Source organism: Ursus americanus, chromosome 32 (assembly GCF_024610735.1).
Source record: "Ursus americanus isolate L20-20 chromosome 32, mUrsAme1.1.p, whole genome shotgun sequence".
Classification (NCBI taxonomy): Eukaryota; Metazoa; Chordata; class Mammalia; order Carnivora; family Ursidae; genus Ursus; species Ursus americanus.
In genome coordinates, this window is record NC_142158.1 from 3,082,124 (window position 1) to 3,094,387 (window position 12,264).

Here is a 12,264-nt window from a genome sequence, read left to right on the forward strand (position 1 = left end):
TGCAAATAAAAGATACACGTTAAACATGAAACTACAGCAAGGATGAAATTAAAGAATCCAAAGAAGTATTCCAAGCAAATATTAACCAAGAGAAACCTGAAATAACTATGTGAGTATCAGAAAAAAATGGAATGCTACTAGAAATAAAGGGTGTTCGTTCATAGTGGTGAAGAGAAACATGTCAGAATTACATCTCTGTTTGAACCAACAATACAGCTTTAATTTATATTCATTATGAGTTGAGAGAACTCAAAGAACTAGACAAATTTACAATGAAGGAAGACGTTTTCATAACCTCTTTCAATAGCTTGTACAAACACAGAGGTAGACAAAATCAGTAAGGATATGGATGACTAGAACGACAACAAAAATTAACAGAGCTGACCTGGCTGACATACGTAGAGCACCACACTGTACCCAACAAGGAGAGGATTTAAGTTATTTTCAGTTGCCTATGGGACAGTTATTGAAATTGGTGATATTCTGGGTCATAAAACAGGCTGCAATTGATCTAAAATGCTTGAAATCATTCAGAATATATTCTTTGATTACAGTGAATTAAGGTTGCCATCAAAAGCAAAAGATATATAACCCCCTTTGCTTTGAGAGTAATGTTTAAGTTGAAGAAATCACCATTGGAATTAGAAAATGCTTTAACTAAATCATAATGAAGTAGAACATTTCAAAGCATGTAGGATGATTTTAAAATCATGCCCAGAGAGAAATGTATAGCTTTAAACATATATATTGAAGAACAGTTAAGTCTTAAAATCAATAATCATGTTTCTTATCTCAAGTAGCTAGATAAACAGCAAATTAACCCCTCCCCCAAATTATGAAGATTAGGACAAAAAATTATATGTAAAATCAATAGTATCAGAAGTTGGGTCTTTGGAAATTAATAAAAGTAATAAAATAATGAAGACTGAGTACGAAAAATTATTAATATCAGTAATGACAAAGCATGCATTATGGTCAGTTTAGAACATAGAGAAGAAATAACAGAGTAACTGCCAGAACAACTTCCTGCCAGTAAATCTGACAATTTAGATGAAACCAAAAAGTCCCTAAACACATACACACACACAGTCATAAAATATAATTTTTAATATTTTTATGGGGAGAGGGGTTCATGAAGGCAAATGTGACAAAGCCTCACAAAAGGCATATGTAGCCCTATTCCCACAAAAACCCTAGGGGACCTACTGCTAAAATGAACAGGGGAACTATAACTTCTGGGGACAATCGGTGGTTTCTGTCCCAATCTGCACCTATCGTTGCTAATAACCATAAACGTTCTTCTTTACGCATTAGAACTACTCTCCAGCTCCCCCTAAAAAAACAAATCAAATTTCCACCCTGTGACCTCATACAGCTCAACATGCAGGGACTGTCGGTCCGTATGTGATGCCTCTCTGATGTAGGGACATCGAAACTAATAGACAAACTATACACAACCTCCCATATTCAACAGGTGAGGGCAGAATAGGAATGAAATAGACCTTGGGAAATAAAATGAACAGAACAAAACAGAAAACCCTCATTCTCATAAAAGGAAAGAAAAGCTAACACAGAACCTTTAGTGGTGAAATCTTTTGAACAGGAAAGGCAAAGACTCTCCCCCTGAAGAGAACTAATTTCTGCTCTCCAAAAGGCACGTTGTTCCCTGTGGCTGGTGGATTTGACCCCTCCTCTAGCCATCATTCTCCGGGGCTTGCCTGCTTTTGTAGTTCACTTTCTGCTGAGCTGGGTTTGGGCACCTGGGACTGGCCAAGCACAGCTGCTTGGAAACTAAGCTTCTGGCTTCCTCATCCATGTACTGGGAGCAATCACCGGGGCCAGTAGCTCTGGGACCGTGGGAATAGACCAGGTGAACAGAGCCCTTCGCTTTTGTATTAACCCTAAACCAGTCCTTATCGCCAATAAACATCACCTTCTGAATTTCTCAACTGTGTTCATAGATTTCCTAATCCTGCTGGCTTTCCCTCCACTACGTTCTCACTTTCACAGTCTCTAAATCGTTTTTACTGTTAAAGCCAACCTTTCTGACTTTGTACTGCAACCAGAAAGTTACTCTTATTCACATAAGTTTTTTGACATTTTAATGGAATTTGAGAAGGAGGGATGAAAAATTCAGGAAATCAACAGTTATTGCTCTTAAACCCCATTTTGTTAGGTTGTCTTTTCCTGCAGCATTTGTAGGACTTGACTTGTGTTCTGTTGTTCTTTTTTGTATAGTTATTACGGATTTCTTAAAGGCGTTACAGCTGTAATTGGGATGATAGGAGGACTAATTTCTTCTACTCTGTGTGGAGTAATCCTTAATCAGGTAAGAAGCCTCCAGACACGGGTGATTAGTTTTATAATATTCCTTATACAGAGTAGAAGGAAATATATATACAAACAATTGTAGATGTGACATCAGCAGGAGGTGAGTAATGAGATATTCGCTCACATTAAACTTAGATCAGACATCCCTCCAAATCTACAGATAATGTAATTTCTTTCTCATTGGATGTCAAGTAGTTGTGCTGGGCACATTTTAGTCATTGGTTTTGGAAACACAAATGGACCTCTATGATTTTTAACGAGTGCGTGGCTTGATCCAAATAGGAATTTGGCTGGGTGAATGGTAATATAAGTAACAAGATACAGTTTTGTTAGAAAAGGAATGAAAAATCAAGAGCAAATAGAATTAGAGATCAAAAGAAACCCTTCTCTAAAGAGCAACTTGTGTTTTGACAAGTGTTGTGGACAAGGTTACTTGAAATCCTTCTCTTAAGAACATTAAAATGCCCTATCAAATTTAAACAATCATTTTCGATGCATACCTGATCTTGAAAAAGATGTAAGAGAAAATTTCGGAGATGAAAAACAAAGGAAGAATTCGATCCCAGAGAGGTCAATGCCCGCTGAAGCCGTGGGCTGCTTTGGTGCAGTGACCCTTGCTGGGTGATCTGTAGCTTTGGCTGTGATGAACAAACCAAGAATAAGAGATAGTATCCCCAAAACCACCCACAGAAAAAACAAAAAAAAAAGTCAGATTGGAAACACTGGCATAGATCTGTAATCACAAAGGACTACACCCTCACACCATAGTACCATGTAGCTTACATGCAAACTTGCTTTATTTGAAGGAAAAGCTACGAGCTGAGAAGTAGCCGTGTATAGACAATTCCTACACATGCTCTTTATCCCATGACTTGGGCCAAGGAGAGATGGTTTGCAATCCCATGGCCAAATTTCCCAAAGAGAGCCCACCATCATCATGTTCTATGTACTTACGGTGTCAGAAAGGCAGGAAAAATCACCATAGCCATGGAATCTCCCTGGACAGACAAGTGGCTAGAAAAGCAGGATTCCAGGAGACCAGGCTGATTTCTCCGCCTGAACAGAGAGCCCACTCAGCCTGTCCCTCCATTTAAATCACTGGGATGTGCCAAGCACACTTCCAAAAGTTGTTAGGTGAGCTAACTTCTCTGCCAACTTCCACAAGGTGGGAAGAAACGTGCTCCAGAATAGTTCAAAGTTGTCTCTGCCCAGTAAGGAAATTTGTCTGTCTCAGCCTCAGCCTCAAAGGGAGAGGAACAACTGAATAAAGACCCTTCTGGACATCTGGAACAATGAGCCAATTTTCACAAAGGTTTGAGGCCCAAATTCAAACTCTATTTGTTTCAAATGCCGTAAGCCAAGCATTGAATTTCGGGAGGTCCACAGATGCCTAGTAGAAGGAAGTAAAATTTTTCTGGAGAAACTCACCCTAAATTCATACTCTAGGATTTTCTTTTAGATTAAGGTTTAGTGAGAACAATTTTACAATCAATCAAAAATCACCAAAAGTGTGAGGAAATAAGGTGTCATGTGAGAGAAGAATGAAAAAACCTTGGAACTGGACCCTCAGAGACACTGGAAATCTATGCAATGTTTAAAGAAGCAGATTACAGAGTGGATTGAAAATATAAATAAGAAGCATGAGATCTGACAAACAGCTAAAGCTAGCCTCTGGTAATTAAAAATATAAAAATGAAATAAAAAATTTCAGGTGAAATACAGCTAACAAGAGAATTAGTGAAGTTTCTGATTCCATTAATGAGAAAGTAAGTAATTTGGGCCAATTCTCTTAGTAAAGGCAATTTAAAAGCTTGGAAAAATGTAGAGTCTCCTGTGAAGCTTCAGAGAACCAGAGAGATGGAAAACTTGAACAGGCAAGATGTGGGAGAAGCCAGGAACTGAAAGAATGAGGCAGAGAACTACGGGGCCTTTTCCACTGGGCCGAGGAAAGCAAATTTTCTGGTTGCTTTTGAGGGCCTGCCAAGGATGAGGACCCTGACAAATTAACTCTTGTTTTAGTCTGAGACCTTCCAAGAGCTGCATGGAAGGAGTAAAGGTGACTAACTAAAGCAGTCCTCACACAGCCTGCTTGAGGCATTAGGGAAGAACAGAAAATACCCAACCGTACTTTAAAGGGGTTCCCATTTACCAGTGCCCCAGACCGGTCTGCAGGACGCAGACAGACTCGTGCGTGCGGGCAGAGGCATCACCAACCCGACTGTCACCAGAAGTAGTTTTTTAAAAGTGCAGTCTCCTACACACAACCAAAGATAACCAGGCACACGAAGGAGACACGGCAAAATGGGGGAAACCAGCAGGACAGACAGCACACGAGAGCGGCAAGAGAAAGGGACCCCAACACAGGTCAGACTGGTACCACCAGCTCGCGTAACCGCCCTGGGAAGGAGAAACGAAGCTCGAAAGCTGCTGTAGGATGCCCAAACCATAGGAAGTTACAGAGGATGTGTGAGGAAAAAAAAAGACTAAACTAAAGTTTTAAAACGGAAAACTGTACAAACAAAATTAGAAACTCAGTGGGTGAATTTGACAGACACGGCAGCGCTGCTAAGAACTCCAAATCCCAGCAGCAAAACTACAGAGGTCTTTCCTTCTCAGCTGACAGACCCATCTCAAGCCAGGCGACGGGTCAGCTGGGAGAGCCGGTCCTCGAAGCACTCCCAGCGGCCGGGGCAGAGCAGAGGGGAGCAGTGAAGAGGCAGGGGCTCTCCACCCTTCTGCTCCGAGTCATGGTCCAGAGCAATCGCGGCTAACCTTGACTTCGAGGGGGCTGTGCAGTGCGGTCCTACGGTGTGCTAGGAAGGAGGACCAAAAATGTCACATCGGTTCACTCCTCCAGTCACCAAACAGTTCCCTCTCCCTGGTGTGGGTGGAACAATTTCACTTCCTACGTAAGGGAGGCGACACAAACCCCAAGTCCCATCCAGTTATGGCATCGAGTTCAAAGTGCAGACTGTGTCCTGTCGTCCCTGGGGGTACGCACAGGAGCATATCAGGGGTACCGCACTCCGTCATGCTGCATACTGCGGGAGCGCCGTCCTCCATTAACCATCGTAAATACTTCCTTCCAGAAAAGGAGGAGTGGGAGACAAACAGTAGCTACTGGTTTCCAGTAATGTCGGCACTGTGCTAGGCGGACATTTTGAGAGCTACCCCTCCAGGTGCGCCTGAGTGTTCTCTGATCAGGTCCCGAAGTGACTGAATGTAGGGACTGGTGGGGGGCACGGTGGGGGATGATTTGGGAGGGGTCTGCCTTGATTAGCGTGCTCTGTGTGAAGTAAGGTGAGTGAATCAATTATCTGGTGACAAGAAGAGTGGACTAGGAGCTCTAACTAGTGCAGCTAATTATTAGTTGATTATTGCAACATAATTTTCTCTGGTTCTTCTCTTGGCTTTTCCCACTTGCATGAAGTTAAATGTATTCATGCAACTTATTCTGGCCAATGACATATGAGAGGAAGTTGTGTGTGTTCATTCTGAAGAGAAGCGTTAAGAAGCAGGAGGCCATTCCCTCCCTGACACAGCAACTGGCAACAGTCAAAATGGCGGCTGCATCTCTACCACCCAGGATCTGGGGTTGAGGAGATGGAGCGCCTCGCTCCTACCTAACCTGCTGTGTACCCTAGTGTAACCACAAACCCAAATCCCTGCCATTAAGAGATACGAAGATAGATGTACTGAAAGATTTTAATACACGGCTTGTAGTAATTGTTGCAGGAGAAAAACATCTGTAAAATATGAAAGAGTTGAGCAACACAACTAACATCCTTGGCCGAACTGACATATATGGAATCCTCATTCCTTTCAAGGTGTCGTGGAACATTGCAAACACTGACTACATACTGGGCCATTAAGTAAATTCTAGCAATTGTAATAGGGCTGTAATTACACAAAATGTGCCCTCCAATCACAATTAAATTATGATAGAAATCAAAGACAGAACAGATAAGCAGAAAAATCCACACATATTTTGAAAATAAGAAATAACATTTTAGATCATCGGTTGCCTATATTGGCAAGCTCAGTGATGTGGCTCATTTCTTCCACTGAGGATAGATGGTAAATTAGATTTCAAAGGATCAATATTCTATAGAAAACCAAAGTGCAGTAACATCACTACTAATACCAATAGGATTTCTAAAAAGATCACATATATTTACAAACTGAACAACATAATAGTAAATAATTATTAGGTTTAAAAGAACATAAAAAAGTGAATTCAGTAACACTTAAAACTGATTAACAGGGAAATTGTTACATGTGGAAATACACTGGACATTTAGGGTAATTTATAACTTGACCTAATTTATAAAAGAAAACACAAGAAAGCCAACCAAAAATAAATATGTTAATAAGCATCCAACTCCCATTCCCAGAGTTTGGGAAAAACAACAGAGCAACCCCAAAGAAAAAGAGGGATTAAAACAATAAGGGTAAAATAAATAAGTTCTGCAGTTAATAAAACAGTAGAGAAGACACACAAAACTTAAAATTGGTAATCTGAAAAGATTACTCAGGTAGACAATCTCTCTGGAGCAGGATATAAGAGACAAGATTCAAATGTTGGAAATACGAAGGGAGAAAGGAGAAATTTTTTTTGGAGACGCTGTAGATTAAAAGCTAAAAACATTAAGAACAACTCTGTGCTAAAAATCTGGGAAAACCGGATGAACAAATATATTCATATTCCTAAAAATATATACAATGTGTATTCAAACCTCAACTCTGCTACTTATAAGCAGTGCGACCTGGAAACATTTCTTATACTCTAAGTCCTGGTGTCTCCAGCTATAAATGGCCAAAATGACAGAGAAACCTCATGGGGTTTAGGGGCTTACCAAATCAGATCATGCAAGCAAGTATCAGACTCTCATGTATTCAACCCATAAAAGTTATTAGTATCATTGTTTGCATACCCTTTTAAATGCTCCCTATCCTATTGTGCAGCATTCTGAAAATGTTAGCAAACACAATTAGTCAAGAAAAGTAAGTTACAGGTGTATACAATATAAATGCACAAGAACAAAGTAACATTATGCACAGAGAACAGACTGTCCTGGGGGGGATCAAAGTTAGATATTATATTGTATGAATATCTAAAGCACAGTACCAACCAATATTACAAAGTACCTATGGGGGAAAAACACTGAAAACTGTGCAAACTCCATAAGAAGAAAACTACACACCTTTTAAAGCAGCATCAGTGAAACTATATGAAGAGGGAGGCACCCCAAGTTTTTATGTTGGACTTCAGGTCCAAATCACAATGAAATCTATTAACTTAAAATTATTGAAAACTTTATTATTTATCATTAAATTTCTGGGCACATCTTGGTCCTTTTCTTGACTTTCTGTCAAGCTTGGCATGTTTTAATTAGAGAAATTGCTAACATTAAATATATTAAATGTCTTGTCTGAAGGAAACATTGTTTTATTTTTTCAACGTCTACTCTTAATTATAGGAAACATTGTTTTATTTTTTCAATGTCTACTCTTAATTATATTTTATTATTCTAATTTTAATTTTCTTTTTGAGAGAAAGGGAGAGCAAGTAGGAGTGGAGAGGGGCAGAGGGAGAGGGAGAGAGAGAATCTTAAGCAGGCTCCACACCCAGCATGGAGCCATTCGTGGGGCTTGATTTCACAACCCTGAGATGGAGACCTGAGCAGAAATCAAGAGTTAGATGCTTAACTGACTGAGCCACCCAGGCGCCTCTACTCTTAATTATATTTTAAATAAAACAGATGAGGATTTGGTCAAGTTCCAAAAAAATACATTCTGTATGATAAAGTTTCATTTCAAACCAGAGGAGATGGATTTAAAAAAAAAAAAAACAGTGGGCAGCCCACTTATAGAAAAATACAATTATACTGTTCTCACATCTGACCCCAAAATTAATTCTAGATGATTAAAAATGTAAGTGAAGAAAGGAAACAATAAGGATGCTAAAGTAAAACAGGACTTAATAATTACATAAACTTTGGGTTGGATATCCTTCCAAGGCATGGCATCAGACACCTAAACCCAATCTCGATGCATTATACATTTAACTACATAAAATGTAATTTCGGTTGATAAAAAAGGTAAAAAGCAAAATGGTAAAACAAATCTCAAACATAATTAAAATTCAATGTCATCTTTGAATATAGATGCAAAAATGAAATAAATCACCAGTGCATAGAATCCACCAGCATTATTAAAATATATGCCTAACTAAGGCATTTTCTATGAAAGTAAAAGTGGCTCAATATTACAAAATCTATTAATGAAACTGATCATATTGTTAGGCTTAAAAAGAAAATGTGTTATAAATAAAAAAGGTATTTCATAAATTTTATTCAAAAACATTGGCGGGTATGTAATGAACTACCAATATACTCAGATTTATAGCAGCAAAAAGTGAAAAACAACTTAAATATGAAGAAATAGGGATGTTTTATAAATTTTATAAATCTAAACTCTGGATTACTAATCAGTCAGTAAAGGTTATGATACAGTCAAATATTTCTTCATATGCTAACATGTTTCTATTTCTAAATAAAAAACCACATGCATTCTTGGCTTAAGCAGTATGTACATCATAATGTTATTTTTATATGAAAATTTATATGTACATAGACATAAATCAAAAAGTAGAAACATAAGGGGCGCCTGGGTGGCTCAGTCGGTTAAGCGTCTGACTCTTGATTTCAGCTCAGCTCATGACGTCAGGGTCCTGGAATCGAGCCCCACGTCGGGCTCTGAGCTCAGTGAGGAGTCGGCTTGTCCCTCTCCCTCTGCTCCTCCCCCCACTCGATTGTCTCTCTGAAATAAATAAATCTTTTAAAAAAAATAGATAAATAGTAATTATCTTTGTAGAGTGAAATTAAAAGTTTTTTGCTCCTTATGAGTGTGTTTTTCTACGTCTATTAAGTGACTTGTGTTGAACCTATACTAATTTTAATATTATATTGGAACTGTTGCAAAGTACCTCAAGCCCACTAATTTATAATCACTTTGCACTGTAATCCCTCAGGATCCAGAATCCGCCTGGTTTAAAATTTTTTTTCTGATGGGACTCATTAATGTGATATGCCTACTTTTCTGCCTCATATTTGGAAAAGCAGAAATTCAGGACTGGGCCACAGACAGACAAGAACACACGCGCCTCTGAAGGTAAGCAGTGATCAGCTTGAGGTCAGATTTTGAAACTGGGGGTGCAGGGAGGGTGGGGTTGAGGGTGACCCCTGAGCAGACTGTTGCTGCTAAGATAAGGAGGAGTTCGGGTTTGGGGGAAGAAGGGGAGCACATCACGTCTAAAACTCTCTGGTGTCTTGATGGACAGTCAGCCCAGGGGAGGTGCTGCTCCGGGATTCTGGGGAGAGAGTGGGGCCAGGACATAGAAATTTGGGAGCCTGGGCCTCTCTGACAGTAAGGGCGAAGAAGACAAGGGGATGCTTTCGAGGGGATGGGCAGGGCCCTCGACGGAGCAGAAAGTACAGCTGAAGCGTGAGCTATCTCAGAAGAGAGTGAGAAAGGTGGGCCCCAGCACCCACCTCAGATGCTACCAGGGGTCAAACCGCATAAGGTCTGCGAATTTACCCATGCATTTGACCCTGATTAGAGTGAATGATGGAGACAAAAGCGTCCTTTGAAGGTCAAAAGAGAATACGGTATTGTGCCTTTCTTCTTGAAACTCTGTCAGTGGTAAATAAAGAGTAGACCTGTCTCTTTATAGGATTATTTCAGCTAATACATAAATAAGAATCGGTATTTGTAGAATATTCTCAGTTTGCAAACTCCAGTGAATGAAAGGATCTAGGTTTTATGCGTCAGCAGCTGCTAACATCACAGAGAGATTCAGACACATTGTGTACATCCTGAGGAGAGAACACACGACCACCAAGGTCTTGCCACAACCAACTGGGTACAGTCAAGCCTGTAGAGACAGCTACTGTTTTGTAAAAAATACAGAAACTACAGAACTCACAATGCGGTGAATCCTAAGGACAAGGGGGCACCTGGGTGGCCCAGTTGGTTAAGCATCTGCGTTCGGCTCGAGAAGTGATCTCAAATGCTTTGTGTGTGTGCTTGTTCCAGATTCTCTAGAATAGAGTTTCACCTTTAAATTCTACCTTTCTGAGTCATTTCACTTAATACGTGTTTCTTACAAATATTTCACCCACTCAGAGCTGCCTCCTTTGCAGAGAGGAGCTTAAACCAGCAGCATTTGTTTTATCTATTTATCTACAAATAGACTGCATTTTCTGAGATTTGATTTCCTATCCCCTTAAAGCAATGACCCCCTGTCTTCGTGGTCCTCCCACGCCTGCCCCCTGGCCTGCCGCTAGTAGCTCAGGTTTGCGGTATATTTTAAATGCTGGTTGTGCTTCCACGCTCTGATTAAATCTTCTTTGAAAACGCGTCCATTTTTCACTAGCATGCAATATTTTGCTGCTTTCTTTTCCCTTCCAAAATATCTTACGCACTGGACTTTTCTAGTCACTTTTCTCCTGCTGGGACCGAGTCGGCCTGAGCTGGTAATTCCCCACACACCCCACGGGTGGAACTTCCCGTCTCCTGTGTACTCACCCTCTGCATGTTCCATCAGGCTGGAGCCAGAGGGCTGGGAGCTTGAAGCCCGCATTGCGCACCCCAGCCTGGGTGACAGCCGGAGCGGGGACCCCAGCACAGGGAGCGGGGTCTCTGCGGAGGCGTCTCCCTTGGCCCCGCTCTGCTTGCCTGTGCTGAGAAGAGAATGGAAGGTTTCTTGGACAACCTGCATCTTCAGGGCTGTGGGAGGAAGGGCAGCGCGCAGGCATCCTGCAGCGTCCACAGTGTTTCCCGCGCACAGAGCGACACTTTGTTGCAAACTTGGTCAATTTCAACCTTGCATCTTGAGTGAAGAAGCGGGGCGGGGGGGGGGGGGGGTGCGGGGGGGGGGGGGGATGGAAAAGGGCTGAGTCATCGTCACGTGTCTCCCCTCGAGCAAAGAGCCAGTGTGGGCCTAAGGGCCTGGGCCGCCCTCCGCTGGCGGCTGGAAGCGCCCCGCACTCCCGGCCCACGCGGGTCCCTTTCCCGCTCCCCTGCCAGGAAGGAGCAGAGCAAGGAGTCCGGCAGGCGGCTGTGAGTTCACTCCAGTGTCCCCTTTACTCTGGGTCCTCTGTTTCGAATTTAGCAAATAGCCCTTGTAGGTTCTGGCGTGAGGTAGTTCCCTTGTTTTCCTCATTTTCTGTATCTGCTTAGTTGCCTTTTTCGGGGGGTGGGGGGCAGTTGTACCTGGAAGACCGCACAGCACTTTAGAGACTGCTCTCAGTGCTGTGGGCGAGGCTCTCCAGGAGTCTGCGTAACAGTACAAACCTTGCTGGAGGGTCTGTTTGTCCAGGAAAAGGTGCAGTTCTGTGGGCCTCGAATCTTTTAAATTGTTGCATGTTGTGTTTTGTGATATACACGGATTTTATTGAACCAAGAGATTGAGGTGAGCGTGTTGAGGTCTGTAAAGAGAAACGGAATGTACTGCAGCTCTCTGAAGCTGGGGACAGAATGAAGCCACAGGAGGGACAGAAAAGGTTCCCCTCGCAGGGGCACTGGTGGGTGACTCCGTCCTGTGGCTTCTCCCTCTGACACCATCGGCCAGTCGGCCAGCGGGATGCCAAGGACTATTGAAAGACTTTAATTTCCTGAAAGCTTTTTATTTTTAATTTTAATTTATTTTAAATTTTAGTTCCAGTAGCGTGAGCGTCTGATTATATTAGCTTATGGTGATTGCAGACTTCTCTGTATTTCTCAGTGCTCCCGCAAGCTTTGTAAGTGGGCTGTGTCAGCCAATTTGGGGAGTCCCCGGCCTTGCCACCGTCAAGGGGTCCTGAGCTCACATGGAGGGCAAAGGAGGGAAAGAAGAGTTCCTAGAAATTCATGTTTCTTTATTGTCTTTAC

At 41.7% G+C, this 12,264-nt stretch overlaps 1 protein-coding gene across 7 annotated transcripts in view; it reads left to right on the plus strand.

The window, feature by feature from the left end:
• Positions 1–12,264, plus strand: part of SLC17A1 (solute carrier family 17 member 1) — a 156,522-nt gene that overhangs the window by 24,251 nt on the left and 120,007 nt on the right. For all 7 annotated transcript variants that reach the window (XR_006780155.2, XR_015722530.1, XM_045800474.2 and 4 more), the window contains exons 11-12: positions 2,239–2,329; positions 9,365–9,504. Coding sequence is in view for 5 of the 7 variants with exons in the window: in XM_045800474.2 (XP_045656430.1) it covers positions 2,239–2,329; positions 9,365–9,502 (229 nt within the window). In the remaining 2 variants the exon portion in view is untranslated. The remainder of the gene's footprint in view (positions 1–2,238; positions 2,330–9,364; positions 9,505–12,264) is intronic.